The 25001-nt window shown below is 39.0% G+C and overlaps 2 protein-coding genes and 1 long non-coding RNA gene across 3 annotated transcripts in view; 1 reads left to right on the top strand and 2 right to left on the bottom strand.

Annotated features, from left to right (window-relative positions):
- Positions 1-1160: 1160 nt before the first annotated feature.
- Positions 1161-14809, bottom strand: LOC120563027. The gene is made up of 3 exons (XR_005639893.1): positions 14724-14809; positions 14449-14485; positions 1161-1364 (listed from the first exon to the last, which is right to left on the bottom strand). It is a non-coding gene; the product is annotated as an uncharacterized LOC120563027 (long non-coding RNA).
- Positions 14810-16334: 1525 nt separating this feature from the next.
- Positions 16335-22123, bottom strand: LOC120562485. Its single transcript, XM_039806198.1, has 5 exons — positions 22072-22123; positions 19836-20018; positions 18264-18461; positions 16657-16929; positions 16335-16345 (listed from the first exon to the last, which is right to left on the bottom strand). The coding sequence occupies exons 1-5, from the start codon at positions 22121-22123 to the stop codon at positions 16335-16337; spliced, it is 717 nt and encodes a 238-aa protein (XP_039662132.1).
- Positions 22124-24937: 2814 nt separating this feature from the next.
- Positions 24938-25001, top strand: part of tg (thyroglobulin) — a 50365-nt gene continuing 50301 nt past the window's right edge. The window contains 1 exon segment of the mRNA XM_039806199.1: positions 24938-25001. This exon segment is cut by the window's right edge and continues 6 nt beyond it. Coding sequence (XP_039662133.1) covers positions 24938-25001 — 64 coding nt within the window.

The raw sequence follows: 25001 nt of genomic DNA on the forward strand, positions 1-25001 counted from the left end.
TAAAAGCATCCAAAAAACGGACAAAAACGTCAGATAAAGCGCCAAAAAAAGTTAATTTTCGATTTTGACCTGGAAAGACAACAACTTCATGGTTGATGGGAAGACAACACAAGGGTTAAAACTGGTGCAACATGACCAGATGAAACAGAGAAAAGAATCTTTGGTATTCTCTTTCAATCAGAAGGTAGAAAACCTACAACTACCAGAATGCACTGTGCCTCACCGGACCAATAAACTATTTTGGGTAAATTGTGCAGTTATAACTTGTTCTGTTATTGTTATGTGTTGTGTCAGGGCATAACCAACCCTGCAGGGGCGGAGCTAGACTCTCAGTACGGTGGGGGCGGAGCTTCATCACGGGGCCCTCTGATGAATGCATATGTTATGATGTGTCACTTGTTGAGCCAAGTAAGCCTATATGCCAAATAAAACACAAAGAAAAGACACATTTTTTTAACAAGTTTGTATTAAAGAACAAAGAAAGTAGTTTGCCAGTCGAGGTAAAAATGTTTCAGCACCATGGACAGCGATGGTGCTGAACACTAGCCTGACAAACGGTTGTTTCAAATTCTCTCTGCACACAATAGGATAGCGCTCCAACCAACCAGAGCAACGCTAGTTGATAGATTCAACTTTAAACTCCGAACACATCTTCCTTTTTCAAGAATGACTTCAGTGCCGTTCTTTGTTCTTTTCTCAAAGAAAAGCTGAACTCCAAGTCTTCCAGAGTCGCGGCCAAAGCAGATTCCAAAGACAGCTATCTTCTTTGTTTTCAAGTAGCAGGGAATTCACACGGAACCGTCACAACTCTGCCGTCATTATGTTAAGCCCCGCCCACCGACGCAATACACGATGTGATTGGCCTGACTAGAGTTTGTTTTTTCCAGCTCGCAGAGTTGCTAGACGACCCTGGCTGCAAATTACATTTGCTGCCACTAGGGTGGTCTAGATTTCTAGGCTAACTGAACAGGCCAAGATGCATATGTTATGATGTGTCACTTGTTGAGCCAAGTAAGCCTATATGTCAAATAAAAAACAAAGATAAGACAAATTTTTTGACAAGTTTGTCAGTCAATTAAAAATGTTTCAGCACCATGGACAGCGACAGCTGATGGACAGCGATGGTGCTGATAATATCAGAGATAAAGGTCCAGTGATGTAATATTAGAGCAGATATGTTACAGATGATAATATCAGAGATAAAGGTCCAGTGATGTAATATTAGAGCAGATATGTTACAGATGATAATATCAGAGATAAAGGTCCAGTGATGTAATATTAGAGCAGATATGTTACAGATGATAATATCAGACAGCCCGGCCTCGTTCCTCTGGACGTCTCAGCTCCTCTACGGCGTCTGGAGGCTGAAACACAAAGCAGAGTTCAAACAGCAGAAGAAGAGAAGCAGCCGACAGCCACAGTGGCTCCAAGTCCTGCAGACTTCCTTCAGTAGTGGAGCTACAAGTCTAAAGTCTGTCCTGAGGGGGGCGCTAGAGGAAAGGTCATGGGGATCCCCCTCTAAGCTTACTGGCTCAGGGATGTTTCTCTGTGTCGATATAATAATAATAATAATAATAATAATAATAATAATAATAATAATAATAATCATTATCACAATACTCTTCATTTCTGGTGAGCAATTCAGCTTTTTAGTGTTTAGGGTGAGTCACTATCAGAGCAAGGGCATAACAGTTATAGTATAATATATATAGTATAATAGTTTGAGTTAGTTTTCTGAGTGTTTGTTAATTTTAGTTTGTTAGTATTGCTATATATATATATATATATATATATATATATATATATATATGCTATATACTGCTCAGTGGCTGCAGGTCAGACTGTGGTTGTACTGGGCAGCTTCCAGGTATGAATGTGTAGCTGTGTGAATGTGATAAATAAAGGTTAAATAAATATATACAGTATATATATATATATATATATATATATATATATATATATATATATATATATATATATATATATATATATATATATATAAATGTATAATATACTTGTGCCACATTGGTTTGTAGTATTCTCTCTACTACTACAGTACTTTTACAGGGATGTATTTACACCTAGTACCATAATGAGACATGTATCACCTCTTGCACAATCATTGGTTCAAAAGACTAATATATGGTGAAATCCCACTGAAACGTTACTTTAGATCAGCCACACACAAGCTACCCATAGTTTCACTGGGTCATCGTTCGTATAATCATTAAATATTGTAGTACTACAATATTTAATGATTGTAAGAACGATGAATACTTTTTTGAACCAATGATTGTGCAAGTGCAAGATGTATTTAAAGATATGAATGTAAGATGCAATGTTCTGAACATTGGACAGTCCGTGTTACAAGTGATGACCCTTTTGAGTTTTGTGTCTAGAGTTTTGAAAAATGACGTCACGGTTCTGAAATTATTAGCAAAGTGATTGTAAAAAAACTGTAAATATAAAGTGTTTAAAAATAACAGAACAGGATGGTCAGTGACTCACCTGCACGGTCACGTTGGCTCTCTTGCGAACACACGTCCTGTAAAGACGGAAAAACTAGTTATATTATAAACATAATATAATGTGTCACTTGTTGAGCCAAGTAAGCCTATATTTCAAATGAAACACAAAGAAAAGCCACATTTCTTGACAAGTTTGTCAGTCTAGTAAAATTATTTCAGCACCACGGACAGCACCACGGACAGCGATCGCGACAGCGATGGTGCTGAACAGGCCAAGTGCACTCAATCAGTGCCACACTATATAACTGACATGGCACTATTATATATATACTGTATATAGAACACAAAGTTTGTTTACAACTCCATATGTAGGCTACAGGTGCTGGGATGAAAACTTTGAACAAGACAACAGATTTATAACACTCTGAGTGACTTATTCATAAATAAAATATAAATTCTTAAAGACAAGCTCACTCTCCTTTTGTCTAGTTGTTACAACAGAGCTTGGCTCTGCTGGTACATGTGATGCTATGAGCTAAAAGATTGAAAGCTCAATGGGAAAAGGTGAAATTGCGGCCTACCTGGTTTTCCAGACCCTGGCTCATTACAGCAGATATATTTTACACGTTGGGCTGGTGCTGAAATCTCAGCTAAGCTGCATTGTTTGACTGGACCTGAACGCTCCACTGTGAAGCTAGCGCTAATGGTCTAGTGCTCAGTTACCGTCCACAGTCAGGCTGTACCACACTCTCCTGGTGACTGGGGTTAGCTGTTAGCTAACTATTTCAGATGTTAGATAAACATTTTCATATTTGACAACTATTTGATTAATATAGTTCTATCAGATAATAATCAAAACTGACAAATATTAGCACAAACGCTTTCTTTATACTTTATAAAAAATAGTTTTTTCACCTGAAACAAGCAATAAACTCCTGAAAATAAAAGTATTTTTATTAGATTACAAAGAGACTGTTTTTATATTACATTCATGACATTGTAGAACTTAATATGTGTAGAATATACAATGTCATACAAAGGTGTTAAAGTATGTATGAAAGGATGCACAAGTGAAATGATGAATCTTTAACGCTCCTCAAACGTGTTGATGGCTTCATCATTTCATCACATTTCAAACTTCTTAAATAATTGAAACTAACTGAAGCAAAAACAAGCACTTGCCAAAAATTTTAACATGTGTGTGTGTGTGTGTGTGTGGTAGAGTCTGTTCAGACTCTAGAATGAGAGTGAGAGAAACTAATTATCTTCCCTTTGGGTCAACTTCTGTTGTTTTAAAATGTGCTATACATAAAGAGAACTTGACTAATGGATAATCACACCTCTGAGATATTGAATCTAATATCTGGCCTAATCAGGGATGTGTTGATGGAGAGAATCGGAGGGGAAGTTGATGAAGAGAGAGAGAGCTGAAGTAACAGCAATGATGAAAAGTGGAAAATTGTGACATTGCTGTTTATACCTTTCGCTTAAAATGTTCCTGTTTCTGAGGAACTTTATCTCCTCATAACCGCCACAGGGTGTAACAGGAAGTGATGAAAGGCAGCGCTGAACTCGCAGAGACCCTCCATAAAGATATGAAGGTTAAATATTAAATATAAAGTGTTAAAAAATAACACAACAGGATGTTCAGTGACTCACATGCACAGTCATGTTTGCTTTCTTTGTGTGTGTGTTTTCGTGTGTGTGTCCGTGTGTGTGTCCGTGTCCGTGTTTGTCCGTGTGTGTCTGTGTGTGTGTGTGTGTGTGTGTGTGTGTGTGTGTGTGTGTGTGTGTGTGTGTGTGTGTGTGCGTCCGTGTCTGTGTGTGTGTATACTGTGTATACAGTATATACTCTGAACTCGGTTTGGGATCTATTTGATCCAAAAAAACAACAGGATTATCCTGATCCAATCAGAAGGGTGGATTCAGTTGTGATTTTTTGAACCAAATAAAATCAGAGAGTTTTTTTGTTTTGTTTTTTAAGTGAATGATCACAAAATCAATGTTTATTGATGATATACACATTTCCATATATTTTAAGCATATATGACGAATGTCACATCTAATATATATAATACTTAGATAGTACTGTTTTTGTTTTGTTATTTAACATTATAACAAAATAAGGAATGTAAAATGTTTCTGTTTCTTAAAATTAAAACAAACAATGGCTATTTGTGGCCACCCAACACAGTCTCTCTCCCTACTCGTCAAATGTCTGACACATGGCCAAGGACCCCTGGCGTTAAGTTTCAACAAAATAAGGGGAGCATCTGCAAGCCCTGTACCAGAGTTAGCTATATAGCTAATTTACATCTGTGGTCCCTGGGCAAGGGAGTTAAAAAGACAATCCAGACAATACTATCAAAACACAACATATAACAAGCATTACATAACGTATAACCCAGCATACAAAATATACATTCCATGTTATACTGTAAAAGGATCAATGACCACATAGTTGATTTGCCTTCAGCCAAGGCTTTAAGGACATTTTAAAACTGCTGAGACTTGCACAATCTCTAATATGAAGTGGAATTAAGTTCCACTTTTCTGCTGCTGTAAATTAAAAAGCTGATTGACCAAATTTAGTCTTCCTAAATTGAGTGTAACAGTCACCTCTTACAGAAGCCCTGGGAGACCCAGCTTGTAGAACAGTAAGATAAATGTGATAAGACCATTGAATCATGGGTGGTGATTGCACAGTGGATATGACACATCCCTTTGGTGTGGGAGACCTCGGTTCAAATCCCACTATGATACATCAACCAATGTATCCTTGAGCAAGACACTTAGCCCCTACTTGAGGTGTATGACCTCTGACATATATAACAATAGTAAGTCGCTTTGGCTAAAAGTGTCAGCTGAATGACATGTTATGTTATGAATGCAAAAACTCTTTAGCTGCGGCCATTGGTAACTGGTGTCTTATATGTCTAAAACTAGCTCTGACACAATTGGATATCTTTTTTATGTGTTTTTTAAAACTGAAGTTAGAATCAATAATCATGCCCAGCTACTTGAAATTATCAACAATATGTATCACCTCTCCCATAATACAGATATCAGGCTGATGTTGTGTAACATTCCTCTTAATAGAGAAATACATGCCCACTGTATGCTTACATTAAAGGAGCATTGTGGAAAAAATGCAGAAAGCTGCAATGGTATCATAGTGCAAGAGAGTGTCAGAGCAAATTCCATATCTAACAATGCAGCTTAACTGGGATTTCAGCACCAGCCACATGTGTAAAATATATCGGCTGTAAAACCAGGTAGGCCGCAATTTCACTTTTTCCCATTGGGCTCTTAATAATTTAGCTCATAGCATCACATGTACCAGCAGAGCCAAGCTCTGTTGTAACAACTAGACAAAAGGAGAGCGAGCAGTTCCAGGGTTGGTTATGCCACAATTTACCCAAATAGTGAACGCAAAAACTGCAGTACGTCCGTGTTGTAAGTAATTTGGATCAATTTGGGGCAGATTGTTTTAATTTTTATGTCACCCTCCACTGGGAGCGTTTATTGGTCCGGTGAGGTGCACTGCATTCTGGTAGTTGTAGGTTTTCTACCTTCTGAGTGAAAGATAATATCACAGCTTATTTTCTCTGTATTCTCTGGTCATATTGCACCAATTTTGGAAAAGTTTGTGCTATTCGTCTGCAGAGTGTAGGAATATTTTATTCAGAAAATCTGTGTATGTGCTCGTTGCAAAAGAGCTGTGTGCAGTCAAATTGAGGAAGTGGTTACAATTACTTGATGCACAGAAGGTTAAGCTTAAGTCATACAAATAGTTTAGGCCTTATATGGCATAAAAGTGAATTGTTTAAAGGTTACGAGAACATGAAGAGGAAGTTGCACCAGACAGAAGACCCAACCCTGGCTGTGGTGTATGAAGATAGCAGCTCACACACACACAGGGCTGGACTGGCCATCTGGCATACCGGGCATTTTCCCGGTGGGCCGACGCACTTTTAGGCCGAATCGCTGATATAAATAGGCCTTTTTTATTTTTTGGCCGGGCCGGCCCATAAAGAATCTCACTATGGCCACGCCTCCCGGCCCTGAGACACGAGCTGTAATAGTTATGCTGGAAGTTTAGCATCCATGTTAAAATGGACAAACGACCACCGAAGCGCAAGGGAGGTGCAGAGAAATTACAGGAGAAAAAGATTAAGAATCTACAGGCGGATTCCTCAAAATGTGCCAAATTTCTGACATGTTTGGGGCTGTAGTAGCTGCTTCAACATCAGCATTACCTGAAGTAGAAGGAGGAGGAGAGGTGGCTGGCTATACAGAGAAGCAGAAACAACATCATGACAGGGAAGAAGCCGAGGAGGAGGAGAGTGACCATGACAGGGCCATGGGAGAGAGTGAGGAAAAGATGGAAGAGAGAGTAGATGACAACATGGTAAGGAGTAGGCAAATTAACAGTTTGGCTGTAACGTTAAAGTTAGTGGCTGTCAGGTAACCGAACTGTTTAAGCTTAGGCTACATTGAAAATGCTAGTGGTTAGCCTGTTGGCTAGCTGAAGAGTCTGTGTGATCTATAAAATCAGTGTTGATACAAGCATCAGTGTTCCTTGAATGGCTTAATTAGCTTCTCTTGTATTGGTGCTCTTTTCCAGGGCATATACTACTCTCAGCTTTATAGGAGCTTTTGGGAAGGGTCATAGTTATGGTTATTGTATTTAGCAGACACTTGTGTCCGAAGCGACAAAATATGAATCTTACAATAGTTAAAATTAACAGTAAACAGTTTTTAAAGTTGCTAAGCCAATATTAAGCAAAACAGTAATAATAACAATAATGGCAATACAATATCAAATATCAATAATGAAAAATAATAAAAATACCATAAATATACAAATCATAACTCTAAGAATGAATGAATTATTTAAGTGTAAGATCAACAGATAAGTCTTGAGACCCCTCTTGAAGGATCCAAAACAATCACATGAACGCTGAACACTAGGCAACTCATATCATAGAATGCACGCATATTTTAAGAGGACTATCTGCACACACACACACACACACACACACACACACACACACACACACACACACACACACACACACACACACACACACACACACACACACACACACACACACACACACACACACACACAGGGGTGTCCAGAACAAACCTGCCATTTTTAAATAGTTTAGCCAGCCTCCAGCTTCTTTTGAAACTAAATGTGTCTTCTGGCAAAACAGCCACATGCAGATAACCAAAAACAACACAACTTCCACGTTCTGTGTGTGTGTCACGTTTGCACACGGCAGTTTCCTGTGGCGTCGCTATGACGACCAGCCACGCTCGCCTCACGCATGAGGAGTCGTGTGCAGATGTGAGTTGCGCATGCGTCACTTTGCGACAAGTAGCCTCCAAGAACCTGCTAACGAGAGACTTCTGTAATGTCGATACAATAAAAATGGACCTACATTACAAAGTTGATTCACTGCTAGCTACAAGTTAGCAATCAAACACAACAAAGGCTGTCACTGGAATGGAGTTTTGAGCTAACGTTAGCTATCTAACACAACAAAGGCTGTCACTCGAATGGAGTTTTAGAGCTAACTTTAGCAATCAAACAATCATAGATAGCTACAACGTTTTTTAAAATGATTTCCATCTTCTGTTATTGTTTGTAATGATAAAAGTTTATTATCTTATGGATTTCACAGATTTCAGTAAGACACGTTATGCCGTAAACCGTTTAAATCTGAGCATTCACGACTCACATCCGGTAGTGAAATCTGGAAAAAATGGAAAAAGGAGAATGTGGCACAGTGGCCGACTCGAGCTGGTACTAGCAGTGGGTAAGCACCATTCATGTTAACATTAACCTTGTGAATACTTTCTCTGAGAACCTCTTACTTGATATTGAATCAGGAAATCATCCGCGATACCCAGCCCTATTTATTAGTTTTCACATCAAAGCGTTCACTCTAAATCAAGTTCCTTTATTCCTAATCACACTGTGTTGTTGTTCCAGGTGCTCTGGGTCAAAGTGTCCAGATCCAGATCCTGTTTGTGGTGTGACAGGATCAACGGTCACCCTCCCCTGCTCCTTGACACCACTGAAGTCTGTTGTTGATGATGCAGGAGAACCTTTGATCGAGGGCGTCAGAGTCGTCTGGTGCGCTGATGAATCCTGTCAGTTTACCGCTAAGTCTGTGTACGACAGCGAATCACAGAACAACGAGCCTCGTTCCAGATACCTAGGAGACAAGAAAATATTTCTTGTATTTAAAAAGATTCACACTCAGTTTTTATAATCAATAAAGCGTATGATTGTCAGAATGTACCGTCATGTCTTCATGGAGGGTTTCTGCGAGTTCAGCGCTGCCTTTCATCACTTCCTGTTACAACCTGCGGGAAGTGATGAGGAGATAAAGTTCCTCAGAAACAGGAACATTTTAAGCGAAAGGTATAAACAGCAATGTCACAATTTTGCGCACACACACACACACACACACACACACACACACACACACACACACACACACACACACACACACACACACACACACAATGCAGACACACACACACACACACAAACATATGCACATACACGCACACACACAAAATGCAGACACACACACACACACACACACAATTACACACAAACACACCCACACACACACAAACACATGCACACACACACGCACAGACACACACACAAACACATGACACACACACACATGCACACACACACACACACACACACACTCACACTCACTCACACACACACACACACACACACACACACACACACACACACACACACTCACGCGCGCCCTGCTACACACACCAAGCTTCAGCTGTTTTTTTTCGATCGCTAAACGACAGTGGGCACAACTGGAGTGACGTGCAAAACTCACACAAAGCAACACAACTCTTAACTTGCAAAACAGGCTCAGTGCTGCCAAACACTATGAACAATTAGCCTCACTGAGATAACACACACACACACACACACACACACACACACACACACACACACACTGAGAGTAACAACACTAGCATCAAACACCAATACAGAAATTATAAACTTTCTCATCTTTACAGTTTGAACAACTGAAGTGACTTCACACTACTCAGTAGTTTCTTTAAAAAAAAAACATATAGATTTTATGCAATATACCAATTTTTATGTAAGGTAAACAATAAGGAATGAAAATCAGCAGTTTGCTTCAATATACTATTTTGTCTCTAAAGGTACGTAACAGTACCAGAGAATAGTGTGACTAATCCTGCCTCTCTCCAGCATCATGTGGCAAGTTCTCTTCATCACATTGGATGTCTGCATCATCTCTAAATACTAATGAATGTGGTGTTTCTATTGCTTTCACCTCCATTACTTTCTGAAAAACAGTAAGAACACAGTTTTACTATTGTAAAGATATTGTGTTTTTCACTTTTTTTTATAGCTGTGTATATAACCTCAGACATCTTACCTGGACATGTTGGTATCTTTGCTCTTTTACCTGTTTCTCTCAAACGGTACAGTGTATAACTGTTTCATTCTTATTTGGTGTTTGTATTAAAAAAAGGCTTTCTGAGCTTTCTCTGTATAAATACCATATATGTTCACTAACTAGTCTAAAACTAGACACCTGCTTAGGCTTTCAGCTAAAATTGCAGTCAGCAGTGTTTGATAGGCACCAGACTGAAATCTATTCTGTTCTGAATGTGTGGTTTACAGTTTTGACAGCAGTGTGTTAGCATTTGAACAAAGTGCTGTAGATCTACAGTGTTGTGCACGTTGTGGTTAAAGTGATGGGATAAGTGTGTAGAGTTTAGAAAACTGTGTTCAAGCGATGAGAAACCAACTAGAGATTGGTCCACATGAACTGCTGCTGTGCAGACTGTAGTTAGAGTTTTGCACATGTGACTCCAGTTGTGCCCACTGTCGTTTAGCAATCGAAAAAAAACTGTAATAAAGTTATGAATACATGTATTCATAACTTTATTACAGTTTTTTTACGTGTGAATACGTGTATTCATAACTCCACCAAAATGACAAAAAAAACACCCCCTAAAAAAAAAAAAAAAATTTTTTTTTAAAAATTTTTTTTTTTTAAAAAATTTTTTTTTTTAACAATAAAAAAAAAAAGCATGAACAAACAAATGGGGAGAGACACGTCTGTGTCTGTGTCTGTGTGAGTGTGCATGTGTGTGAGAGAGTGTGAGGAGGAGGGGATGTCGAAATGTAGTCTAGCCCAAAGACTACAACAATGGCTACTCCTGTGAGCTGCACAAAACTAATTAGCCTCAAGAGGTCGGTAGTGGGCTGCGTTACAAGCTCCACGGGGCTAGGCTAGCCAGTTAGCTCTCAAACGTTTACAGACAATGGGGATACACAACAAGCTACTTCGCTATGTGCTAACTGTGTAGGCTGCGCTCTGTACGTGACTATGTTGGCTGGCAAGGCCCGCTGGACAGAATGGCACGTGTGTATGTGTGTGTGTGTGTGTGGTTAGTATAGAATATACAATGTCATACAAAGGTGTTAAAGTATGTAGAAAAGGATGCACTGATGAATCTTTAAAGCTCCTCAAATGTGTTGATGGCTTCATCATTTCATCAGATAGAAACATTTAAAATTCTTAAAGAATTCAAACTAACTGAAGCAAAAACAAGCACTTGTCAAACATTGTGTGTGTGTGTCTGTGTGTGTGTGTCCGTGTGTCCGTGTGTGTGTCCATGTTTGTGTGTCCATGTATGTATGTGTGTATGTAGACCTGTGCAACGGGCGGGGTGACGAGTGTGTGATATGTTTGAGGTCCTGTAAATCATATAAACAACAGAGATTAAAAGCACCAGTGATTAATGTTAGAGCAGATATGTAACAGATGATAATATCAGAGATAAAGGACCAGTGATGTAATATTAGAGCAGATATGTTACAGATGATAATATCAGAGATAAAGGACCAGTGATGTAATATTAGAGCAGATATGTTACAGATGATAATATCAGAGATAAAGGTCCAGTGATGTAATATTAGAGCAGATATGTTATAGATGATAATATCAGAGATAAAGGTCCAGTGATGTAATATTAGAGCAGATATGTTATAGATGATAATATCAGAGATAAAGGTCCAGTGATGTAATATTAGAGCAGATGTGTTACAGATGATAATATCAGAGATAAGGGTCCAGTGATATAATATTAGAGCAGATATGTTATAGATTATAATATCAGAGATAAAGGTCCAGTGATGTAATATTGTAGCAGATATGTTATAGATGATAATATCAGAGATAAAGGTCCAGTGATGTAATATTAGAGCAGATATGTTACAGATGATAATATCAGAGATAAAGGTCCAGTGATGTAATATTAGACGCAGATGTGTTACAGATGATAATATCAGAGATAAAGGTCCAGTGATGTAATATTAGAGCAGATATGTTATAGATGATAATATCAGAGATAAAGGTCCAGTGATGTAATATTAGAGCAGATATGTTATAGATGATAATATCAGAGATAAAGGTCCAGTGATGTAATATTAGAGCAGATATGTTATAGATGATAATATCAGACAGCCCGGCCTCGTTCCTCTGGACATCACAGCTCCTCTACGAAGTCTTGAGGCTGAAACACAAAGCAGAGTTCAAACAGCAGAAGAAGAGAAGCAGCCGACCAAGTCCTGCAGACTTCCTTCAGTAGTGGAGCTACAAGTCTAAAGTTGGTCCTGAGGGGGGCGCTAGAGGAAAGGTCATGGGGCTCCTCCTCTAAGCTTACTGGCTCAGGGAGTTTTCTCTCTGTCAATATAATAATAATCATTATCATAATACACTTCATTTCTGGTGAGCAATTCAGCTTTTTAGTGTTTTGGTTAAGTCAATATCAGAGCAAGGTTATAATAGTTATATTATAATATGTATATATATATATATATATATATATATATATATATATATGGTTTTGACTATTCATTTTAATTTAGTTTGAGTTAGTTTTCAGAGTGTTAGTTTTAGTTTGTTCAGTTTCAGTAGTTCAATATCACAGGTAGAGTTGACAGAAATTCATGCGGTCTCCTTTTTTCCTAGTTTTTCTTGATGGTTTTAGTTTTTATTTAGTTTAAGTTAACTAAACTGTGATGGATGTGAAGAGAAGAAAGAGTTATTGGAGAGAAGCGGAGGGGAAGTTGTAGACAATTGTTCTTCATTTCTCACCAAGTCTTTTAAAAGAGCTGAAGAAACAATGACCAAAAGAGGAAACTTTGACATTTGTGTTTTTATCTGTGGCTTCAAATGTTTGTCTGACAGAAGTCAGGTTCCTGTTTCTGTGGATCTTATCTCCTCATAACAGCCGCAGGTTGTAAAGGCAAATGATGGAAGGCAGCGCTGAACTCAGAGACCCTCCATATCTATCTATCTATAATCTATTGAGAATAAATTGGTAATTTTCTCAGGGCAAACTGTAGAAAGGGTCAAACATTTGAATCATTCTATTTACCATACATGGAAGAGCTGGAAAAGATTAGGTAAAATTATGAAAATAAAATCAACTGATACGGTTTGCCTGAGGGAAATTAGTCAGGACCCAGACTTCGCTCCAAATCGTATGGATGAGACTTTCAGGATATGGGAAACTAAAGGACTTACAAGATTCCATAAAATGATTAAAGACCACGTAGTGGACACATTTGAAAATGTATCTAAGGATTATAACCTTCCAAGTAACCATTTTTTTAGATACCTCCAAGTAAGGAGCTATATAATAACAAACATACAGTCTTTTCAAGACCTTAGCCCTATAGTGGAGCATATCTTGAAGGTCTATGAAAAGTCAAGCTTTAAAAATGTAACGGGACAAATTTATAATATTTTAAATAAAAACAATGATAATCAAATTAATAATACTTTAAATTCTTGGGAGAAAGATATTGGAATAACAGTGACTGAAGAGGAGTGGAGTAAGGCATGTAAAAATGTTTTCTGTTATGTAAAGTCCCCCTATTGGCAGGAATATACGTGGAAACTATTGGTTAGATTTTTTATAACACCCCTAAAAATTGGTAAATATACAAATCAGATACAATACTGTTGGAGAGAGTGTGGCGAATGTAAAGTTGATCTGGTTCATGTCCTCTATACATGCTCAAAAATCCAGTTATATTGGGTTAATGTGTTGGAATTAATAAAGGAAATCTGTGGTCAAAATACTACTTTTGAACAATTAAATGTCATGCTTGATATACAGCCGAAAAAAAAAAAATTATTATATCTTCTGGGTGTTGAGAATTACTGCCATTAAACAAATAACTCGAAATTGGAAAAAAACTGATCCACCCAGGTTAGATAAATGGATTGAGGTGGTAGAAAACTTGTATGAAAATGAAATGATAACGCATAAGATGAGAGGTAAAATGAACTTATTCAAGAAGAGATGGTCCGCATATGCTAACCAAATGCATTGAAAAACAAAAACCAAGCATGGATTTGGACTTGTGTAATTAGACGATGGACGTAATCTCTGTGACATATGATGCACCCATATGGAAATTTGGATGTCTGTATGTAAACATGCATAGGGATGTAAGTAGTCTTGCATAAGCGTGGGTACATATGAATATATGGGTGCATATATGATGTACGTCTGGGAGTGTATGTATGTATATATATATGTGAGTAGGTATGTATGAGTGGGTATAGACGCACATATACTTCCTTTAATTATTTATTTTTGTTTTTCCTTTTATTTATTTATTTATTTTTTTCTTTACCACTGGGTGTAAAGGAGGGGAAGGGAGGGGGGGAGTGGACGGGGAAAAGAGGAAAAAAATATATATATATATATTGTGTCAATTTTGATATGTTAATTGTATGACTGTAATATGAACAATGTCACAATAAAAAAACAAAAAAAGAGACCCTCCATAAAGACATGAAGATTAAATATTAAATATAAAGTGTTTAAAAATAACACAACAGGATGTTCAGTGACTCACCTGCACAGTCACGTTTGCTTTCTTGCGAATGCACGTCCTGTAAAGACGGATGTAATAGTTAGAGTAGAATCTAACATATTACTTTACTCAAAAATGTAACTGACACAAACTCAAGTACAAAAAATTTCATTGAAATAAAATACAATTTCACAATAGAAAATCAAACGCAGTAGAGCCACATAATAGATCAGTTTAATAAAATGCAACATGAACATGACTCAGCAGACTGATTTGAAAGTCAGGAACATGAATCAGCAGGCTGATTAGAAAGTGACCTTTTGATGATGATGGCCGTTACTATGACGATGAGAACAGTGTGCAGAGTGAAGAGAAGCAGCCGAACAGCCAGCAGTGGGTCAAAGACTTTAGTTCCTGTGAAACAGATCAGAAAGGACTGTTAGACTGGAGACATTAAACATCAGGAAGATCTACTAGGGCTGGGAGGTAGAGAGAGAGAGAAGGGGAGAGAGAGAGAGAGAGAGAGAGAGAGAGAGAGAGAGAGAGAGAGAGAGAGAGAGAGAGAGAGAGAGAGAGAGAGAGAGAGAGGAGGAGAGACAGAGAAGGAGAGAGGGAAAGCTGTTGACTCTACATTAAACATCAGGAAGATCTACTAGGGCTGGGAGGTAGAGAGAGAGAGAAGGGGAGAGAGAGAGAGAGAGAGAGAGAGAGAGAGAGAGAGAGAGAGAGAGAGAGAGAGAGAGAGAGAGAGAGAGAGAGGAGAGAGACAGAGAAGGAGAGAGAGTGAAAGCTGTTGGACTCTACATTAAACATCAGGAAGATCTACTAGGGCCGGGCGATATGGACCAAAAAAATCACATTGCAGTATTTTTCGGCTGAATGGTGATAGACGATACATGTATATCTCGTTATTTTCTAGAAAGTGGGCTAAATGTTCAGATGTAAGTCAAAGCCACATGTCAGAAGCATTTAATGTGTTTGTGGTTATTATCTTAGTTCCTCCTTTTCTTTCTAAGAAGTATATTTATAACCTGCTAACAGCCAGCAGTGGGTAAAAAGGCATTTGTTCATGTGAAACAGATCAGAAAGCTGTTGGACTGTAGACATTAAACATCAGGAAGATCTACTAGGGCCGGGAGGTAGAGAGAGAGAAAGAGAGAGAGAGAGAGAGAGAAAGAGAGAGACAGATAGCTGTTGGACTGTAGACTAGTAATGCACCGAACGTCCGGCTACTGACATTTTCGGCCAGAATAGCAACAAAAAAAACTCTTTCGGTGTTTGGCCGAATGAATGAAAAGGCCAAATACATTTGACCCAGTAATTATGTTTTTGATGACACGATCAAATATCATCCAGTGTAGACTGAGAGGTGCGCACGCTTTATGAATGTTGCAAACATGTCGGCAGTGTGGATGTTAGTGAGGGCTAGACTTGGCCTGTATAAACTTTACTGTTTGGCTGATTTCGGTTTTCAACTTCGCCCCTGGTGTGTCTGTCAAAACACGGACGGAAACGACTTCTCTCTTTTGATACTTGAATTCATTAATTATAGGACTCACAGGCAGGGATGTAGTACTCGAGTCCGGTCTTGGACTTGAGTCCGGACTCAAGGCGGTTTTTCTATGGTCTCGGACTCGCTGGGATTTGGACTTGTCTCGGTCTCTGCCACTGGTCTTGCCAAATATGGCTTTTGGTCTCGATCGAGTCCAGGTGTCTTTATTATGTTTATAATAATATTGGAGGGAAAGTGAAACACTGGCCACCTGATAACCAATCACACACTAGATTATCTTCCCACGCCCTGCATCTGCGTGCCCTGCTAACGTTATTGCCATTCATTTTCATTGATTCACACACACTGTAACAAACGAAGATGTCCGCCAATTCTGCCATAATCAAATTTGGTTATAGAAATCCCCAGGAATTTCTCAGCACTGCGCTTAAAAAGAAACACAGGGCAGACTGCACATTCTGCAAAGCAACAATTTTGGAAACCTGTGGGACAACGTTTCTGTCCTGGACTCGGACTTGACTCAGACTCGAACCTCTTTGGACTTGGTTTTGACTTGGTCTTGACTAGTCCTGTTGTTGGACTTGTCTTGGACTCGACAAAGGTGGTGTTGACTACAGACCTGCTTACAGGCCTCAAGGACATGATTGATCATTGACATCCTCAGTAATAGAGTTCTTCACAACTCTATTTAAGTTTAAATATTTATTTCCTACAAATAGAAAACTGATCAAACAAACCTTCCTCTTCTGCTCCCACATGCAGGCTGTACGGCACGGAGAGGGTGCGGTTGTTCCTCTTCAAACCACAGGTGTAGTTCCCAGAATCCTTTGCAGTCAGATTGCTGAGATGGAGGACGGGGCCAGACTCTGAGAGGGCGTGGCCATCTCTGAACCAGCTGACCTCCAGTTGGTGGATAGTGCAGCTTGCAGCAGAACAGTTCAGTGTGACTTCTTCTCCTCTTTTAAACTCTCCGTCATCTCTGGAGCTTCTTATCTTCATCTGATCACCATCTAAAGGAAATATGTAAAATAAAATAAAAGTGCATAATGAATGTCCTTTATTACATTCAGTACATAGTTTTGAGCAAATTTAGCCCGAAGTGCATTACAATGTTTTACTATAAACAACAGCTACTGCAAATTCTCACTTAATATAATCTTAAAAAATGTCATTTTAGATGCTCTTACCAGCGACTGTGACTCTCATTCCTGGTTGGCCAGTAAAAGTTGCTCTGGGATCATTAGTTTCCACTCTGAAATGAAAAGTTGCGTCGTCTTTCTCCTGTAAATCTGAGATCTGTAAAGTGCAGTCTCCCTTCTTGTCTCCCAGGTATCTGTAACGAGGGTCGTTTTTGTTTGATTTGCTGTCGTACACAGACAGAGTGGTAAGATGACAGAATTCATGGTTGTTGCACCAAACGTCTCTGATGACCTCGATCAAAACTTCTCCTGCATCATCAACGACAGACTTCAGTGTGTTGAAGGAGCAGGGGAGGGTGACGGTCGATCCTACCACACCACAAACAGGATCTGGATAGTTCACACTTAGACCCAGAGCACCTAGTACAACAACACAGTGAGATTAGGAATAAACAAACTTGATTTAGAGCGAATGCTTTCGAGTCTATATCAATCAGGTTAGGAAAATGTCAGATATAATACCAGTTTAGCTTGGATGTTAAAGAGATTCTCAGAGAACGTATTTACCAAGTTAATGTTTACACTGAATGTCCAATATGTAATACTGACAGCTAGCGTTTAAAATGGTTACTGCTGTTCAAATTCAAATACTGAAAAGACTCGTCTCCCTCGGCCTCTCCTCCCCAGCGTCGAAGTTCACGGGAGGTGCCAGTTGAGAACACTAAACCCAACGTCACACAATGTCAATGTTAGCTTGATGCTAGTCTCGCATTGCCAGACATTACTCCCCAGAGCAGCGGAGTTGCTAGATGCTGCTATGTTGACGGTTATAACATTTCAAAGGAGAAAATCCTGGCTTTAGCATTGTTGTCAGAAAACATAGTATTCAAGTTATCATATTTTTTTATATCTGATGACACGTGCTATTTTTTTGATTAAATACAGTAAATATATTACATATTGCACCTTTAAGAAATGACCCCCTAGAAAGAAGCTGTAAAAACTGAATCGTTTGTTGGATTCTCAAAATTCCGACGTCCCTAAATGTGTTTTGGTAGAACGGGTCAACATTATGTAAAAAGCTCCAGAGTTAAGCCAAAAAAAACTAAGTGGATAAAAAACTTTTCTACTGGTTTTCTGCTAAATCGGACAATCATTGTGTTTCCATTTTTGTGTTTGATAGCATTATTATAGGATGCTCTTACCTATGACTCTGACTCTCACTCCTGATTTGTCAGTAAAAGTTGCTCTGTGATCACTAGTTTCCACTCTGAAGACAAAAGTTGCGTCATCTTTCTCCTGTAAATCTGAGATCTGTAAAGTGCAGTCTCCCTTCTTGTCTCCCAGGTATCTGTAACGAGGGTCGTTGTTGTTTGATTCGCTGTCGTACACAGACGGAGTGCCTGTCAGACAGATGTGAGGGCTCTTGCACCAGACGACTCTGTTGATCTCGATCACAACTTCTCTTCCATTATCAATGACAGACTTCGGTGGTGTGAAGGAGCAGGGGAGGGTGATGGTCGATCCTTTCACACCCCAAACAGGATCTGGATAGTTCACACATTGACCCAGAGCTCCTGGAAGAACAACACAGAGAGATTAGGAATAAAGCATCTTGATTTAGAGTGAATGCTTTGATGTGAAAACTAATAAATATGGCTGGTTATCACCAAAGGTTTTACCAAATTCAATTCAGAATTCACAAGGCCCCGATTTGATAACATTTTTAATTCAATATCAATCAGGTTTGAGAAATATTTGTTCCAATATCAGTTTAGCTTGGATTTTAAAAAGATTTACAGAAAACGCATTGAACAAGTTAGTGTTTACATTAAGAACTAACCCCTAAAAAGTTTGTTTAAAGCAGGATTTGTACGGCCATGAAAAATTTAAAATAGCAATTTCCCGGCCTGGAGAAGTTTAGCAAAAATAAAAACAGAAAGTTTTGGAAAAGGCATGGACATTTTCTTCACAAATTCCTGTATAATAGAGTTTGGTTCAGTTAAGATTAACTGATAAAAATCTATATTGGTTCAACAATATTTTAATATCTCGTCACCTGTCGTTATGTTGTTCTCTGCGTTGGGTAACGTGAGTTGATTTTGTAAATTAGCACAATGCCAGGAAAATGCCGTTTTAACAATGTATGGCTTCACTTAGTCAAATACAAGACATGGCTTGAGAAAGACCAGGACTCAGGGTGTGCAAAATGTGGACTACTATGTCATAAAATGTTCAACATTTCGAACATGAGAGAGGCGGCGCTAGCTAGCTATGCTAAACGAGCTAAGCACCATGTTTATTTTGTATCAAACCATATAGCTTTGGAAAGGAAAGGAAATGTAATGGTAAAAATGTGTATGAACCCTGTTAAAGAACTTTTTAGTGAACAGCACTAACATGACAGTGATTGACAGACTACAGCAGTCGCCGACACGATACAGTGAAACTGTCGACTACAGCCAGAGAGGAGAGAGACCATAAAACAACTATACAACTACACCATGGTAAACTATGAAAACATCCATCTCTTACAATTTAACAGGGTTAAGTTATTGATATTATTGTTATTACCATAGGATGCTCTTACCAGCGGCTGTGACTCTCACTCCTGCTGGGCCAGTAAAAGATCCTCTGACATCATTAGTTTCCACTCTGAAGCAAAAAGTTGCGTCGTCTTCATCCTGTAGATCTGAGATCTGTAAAGTGCAGTCTCCCTTCTTGTCTCCCAGGTATCTGTAACGAGGGTCGTTGTTGTTTGATTCGCTGTTGTACACAGACGGAGTCTCCGAAACAGGTTTCATGGCTCTTGCACCAGACGACTCTGACGACCTCGACCAAAACTTCTCTTCCATTATCATAGACAGACTTCAGTGGTGTGAAGGAGCAGGGGAGGGTGATGGTCGATCCTTTCACACCACAAACACGACCTGGATAGTTCACTCTTTGACCTAGAGCACCTGGAACAACAACACAGTGAGTTTAGGAATAAAGGAACTTGATTTAGTGAAAATGCTTTGATGTGAAAACTAATCAAAATAGGGCTGGGTATCGCAGATGATTCCCGATTTGATAACACTTTCGATTCAATATCAATCAGGTTAGGTAAATTTCAGATACAATACCAGTTTAGCTTAAATGTAAAAGATATTCTCAGAGAAGTTATTTACCAGGTTAATGTTTACATTAAGAACTGACCCCCAAAAAGTTAGTTCAAAGGACTTTTTACTGAACAGCACTAACATGACAGTCATTGACAAACTACAGCAGTCGTCGACACGATACAGTGAAACTGTTGACTACAGCCAGCTAGGAGAGAGACCATAAAACAATTATACAACTACACCATGGCAAACTATGAAAATATCCATCTTTCTGACAAATTAACATTTGAATTCAGCCGACAAAAAGTGAGCGACAGTTACATTACATTACATGCCATTTAGCTGACGCTTTTATCCAAAGCGACTTCCAATAAAGTGCTTTCAACCCTGAAGGTGCAAACGCCAGACAACAAGTAGTAAGTGCAAGTACATTAGCTTTAAATAAGCAAAACTACAAAGACTCATATGAAAGTGCAGCTCCTTCATGTTTATCCGAGGTGTTGTCGGAAGTTAACCTTCTACCACTTTTCCGGTCAAAATTTGAACACATAACATTCATTGTGACTACTTTCTTTGAATTTTTAGTGATTTATTCAACTTAGTCACACTTCTTTTGTTTACGGTAAAAAATTACCGCCATAGGAAATGAATGGGAAAGAGTAAAATTTTCATCCAGCAGATAAAATACATCTCCATACACACACTCCTACAACTGTCCTGTGCTTGTGTTCCCATTCACAGGTGCAAAGTTTCCATTTGCAAGGGACACTGCACCATGACTGCAATTTGCCATTTGTGCGTGTGAACCACCAATGTTCGCACACAACGTTCACACACCCACTCTGACACACACACACACACACACACACACACACACACACACATACATACTTCATGTCATTGTCAGTTCATGTTGTCATGTTGCCACTTGTGCATGTGAACCACCAATGTTCGCACACACATGCATGCACGCACATACAGAAACACACACACACACACACACACACACACATACACACACAGACATACATACACACACACGTACACTCACACACACACACACACACACACACACACACACACACACACACACACACACACACACACACACACACAACAGACATACATACACACACATGTACACCACACACACACACACACACACACACACACACACACACACACACACACACACACACACACACACACACACACACACACACACACACACACACAAAGTTCATGTTGTCATGTTGGCACTTCTGCATGTGAACTACCACTGTTCGCACACAAATGCATGCACGCACACACAGAAACACACACACCCACACACCCACAAACAGACAGATGCACGCACACACAGAAACACCCACCCACCCACACACACACAAACACACGTTGTAGATGTTAATGTTCTAATAAGGTTCTTTTACAATAAATATTCTATTAAAAATACTTTTTGTCATTTTTATTGGCATTTATGTTAAAATAAGACCAGTTAAAACTGTCCGGTCAAATTTGACTAACCCTAAAACGATAAATTAAGGGGGGTAACAACAAACAGATTTTAAAAGTTAAGTTTAGACACCAAAAGAACTAGTTTCATTCTTGGTGAAAAGGCAGATATTCAAAGAGATTCAAAGATTTCAGGATTGTATTAATCAATAACAGATCACTCAAACAAAGATCAATTTTAATCAGAGATTGATTATTTTAACCCAGCCGTACTAAAGAAAATGGGCCTCAGCTGCTAAAACAGAAAACAAAACTAGAAAATAATAAAACAGATTCAGAGCTGCAACTTCAGAAGCATAAATGTTTCTAGAGTTTATCAGTTTGATGTGAAAAACTAACTGACAAAAACATCATTAAAGATATTAACGTAACGTAAATAAAGTCCATGTCTTACCAGCGAGCAGTAACGTGAAGCAACAGGAAATCTTTCTGTCCCAAACTGCCATCCTTTCTTTTTTAACGAGTTGATTTAATGTTTGAATTGTTCTAATGTTGAACCTGCAGCAGCGATGACAAAGACACTGACTGACTGTAGAACTGAGACGGAGCATTAAATGCGTTTGTGGTTATTATCTTAGTTCCTCATTTTCTTTCTAAGTATATTTATAACCTGCTATTAGTCTTAAAGAAGTATTCATCTGCTACTGTAGAAAGGTCTTTTTTCATATAAGACTGGGCTGTCTATGCAGTCAAATGGCACAAACACGTTTTAAATTAGTGCAACATGACCAGAGAAAACCGATGTAAGAATCTTTGATATTCTCTTGAACTCAGAAGGTTGAAAACCTACAACTACCAGAATGCACTGCGCCTCACCGGACCAATAAACGCTCCTGGTGGAGGGTGACGTAATAATTACAATAAGCTGATCCAAATTGCTTGTTTAACACAAACATACTGCAGTTATTGCGTTCACTATTTGGGTAAATTGTGCAGTTTATCACTTCTGTTCTGTAGTTGTGACGGGACGGTTGTGGTTAGGAAGAGAATAATGTGGAAAAGAACTGCAACACACGGGACGCCATCCCCAGTCTCTGGGGTGAAAGTCCTGTGTTGTTTGACCCATCCACCCCCCTGTGATCACGAAATATGCTTCCCATTGAAATACATTACATTAAAATTCGCAGAGGTGTCAAAAGTATTCCCATTCATTACTCAGGTAGAAGTATAGATAATAGGCCTTAAAAAGACTTCTGTAGAAGTTAAAGTATCAACTCAAGCTTTTTACTCAAGTAAAAGTGTAAAAGTACTGTTTTCAAAACTACTTAAAGTATAAAAGTAAAAGTAATGTAAGGGAGAAAAAATGCCATTAAGGACAAAAGCTTAGCCCACCCCACAGGGGCCTATAGTGCACTACCCGACCTCCACAAAAAAAAAATTCTAAATGCCATAATGACTATAATGTTATGTTAAAAAGTTAATGTTGAAAAATTTGGGATGCACCTGTTTCAGCCGCATTTATGCCTATTGAAAATGAACGAATTTTAGTACAATGCAAATACATTAAAGAACCATATATGTGTACTACTGAGCCTTAACATGTGTTTCATGGAGCGGAATATGTGATGACTAGTTGCCTATAAGTATTGTAATGGTGCAATAAAGTCAAACTTTAGAGGCATGTTATCAATAGCTTTTATTGGAATGTAAATGTACATCCAAGCTTAGCTGCAGGAATCTGTGAGAGCAATGGATGTAGGATAACAAAACTGTATAAGAAAATTGGTGCAGGGCAGGTTTAGTAACAATTACCCTTATGGTTGTCTATATAGGAGTAACAAGGCTATTTTTAAAAAGTAAGGAGTAGGAAGTACAGATAATCGCGTGAAAATTTAAGGAGTAGAAGTAAAAAGTAATTATAGATACCAAAAAATTTCTACTTAAATAAGGTAACGAAGTATTTGTACTTTGTTACTTGAAAACTTTGAAAATTCGTGCTCACCACACGAAAATAACGACATTAACGTGTTCAGTACATTAATCAATAGATTCAATAACGTGACCATTTCACGAACTGCTATGAGACTTGGCTGCAATAACCTGAAAAATTCCCTTTGGTCCTACAGCCCACTAATCCGACGTCCCTTTGTTTTGAAAATATAAACCCTCTGCTCCGACATCCCATTGTTCCGACCATTTAGGCTTTTCTGGATCCCACGTAACTTCTAGGCAAGTCCCGCCCTACGAAGCAGCTCGATTGGTTGGGGTCAGGCATTGAACCTCGAGTGGTTAAGGTTAGGATAGCCGATTGGTCAGGGGATAGGACCTGGAATTTTCCAGAGAAAAGTAATTTCGCTTGTTATTTTGTATTCAGATTTTAGATTATGGGAGATGATCCACAAAAGCCTATATGGTCGGAACTAAGTAAAAACGTAGCTTTAGAAAAGATAAGTTACACAACAAAACATAGGCTTGACAAGTTAAATCAAGTAAGATAAAAGAGTTTCTGAGTCTATTGGACCTGCATCTGAACATAGAGTACCTACAGCCTGAGGGAAGTAGCTTAAACTGGCAGGACAAGGGGGGGGGGGCTAGGGTGAGCTACAATGGATTGGGCCTTCTTTTCCACTCTATTGGAGTAGATGTGGGAGAGAGTGGGGAAGTTGATGCCTGCAATCTTGCCACATGTCCAAACGATACTCTCTAGTTGTTGAGAACCAAACCAGCAGATAAAACAGAAGGTTAAAACAGACTCAATAAAGCAGGAATAAATTATTCTCACAAAAGTGGGGTTGATGTTAAAGTTCCTCAGTTTCCGGTAAAAATACATACGCTGATGAGCTCTGGATGTACAGGTACTACAGCTACTACATTTGATCCTTGGTCTCCTTTCTGTTTTATGTTATGTGCCTTGTTGTACTGTTTTTCTAAGTCAAATGTCCAAAAACTCAATAAATCAATGAATACATTTCCTAAACTAAGATATGATTCCTAAAGTTAGTTAGGATTTCCTTTTGTATCTTAAAATAGAACGTTTTCTGTAATGCGGCCCCTGGTCCTCAGGTGTGAGTGTTTTAGCTTCAGTGTGCAGGAATGAGAATAACAGACGTCACACCTGTGTTTCAGAGACCCTCTCGTCCAATCAGAGGGCTCCACGGCTCGCTGGCCGCCTCCTGAGTGGCGGTGGAGGACTCCCAGTTCCACCGCGATGAACAGACGAGGACGGGGAAGAGGAAGAGGATGGATGAAGGTCACGGTGACTCAGCAGGTTTGCAGGTTTATAAGGAGGCGGCGACGCTCAGTCTGTCACCACGGAGACCATGGCTCGGCTGCTCCGCATCGCCTACATCCTGGTCTGCTGCCCTGCACTGCTGCAGGGAAAAG

This window comes from Perca fluviatilis, chromosome 7 (assembly GCF_010015445.1).
Source record: "Perca fluviatilis chromosome 7, GENO_Pfluv_1.0, whole genome shotgun sequence".
In the NCBI taxonomy this organism is placed as follows: Eukaryota; Metazoa; Chordata; class Actinopteri; order Perciformes; family Percidae; genus Perca; species Perca fluviatilis.

What these genes read in the sequence shown, in the direction of transcription:
- LOC120562485 (XM_039806198.1), bottom strand. Translation starts at nt 22,123, where the DNA reads ATGGCAGTTTGGGACAGAAAGATTTCCTGTTGCTTCACGTTACTGCTC. An exon ending in CTTCACGTTACTGCTCGCTG is followed by an intron (nt 20,019 to 22,071) that starts GTAAGACATGGA and finishes TTGTTGTTCCAG; the next exon opens with GTGCTCTAGGTCAAAGAGTG. An exon ending in CTGTTTCGGAGACTCCGTCT is followed by an intron (nt 18,462 to 19,835) that starts GTGTACAACAGC and finishes TCTGTCTGACAG; the next exon opens with GCACTCCGTCTGTGTACGAC.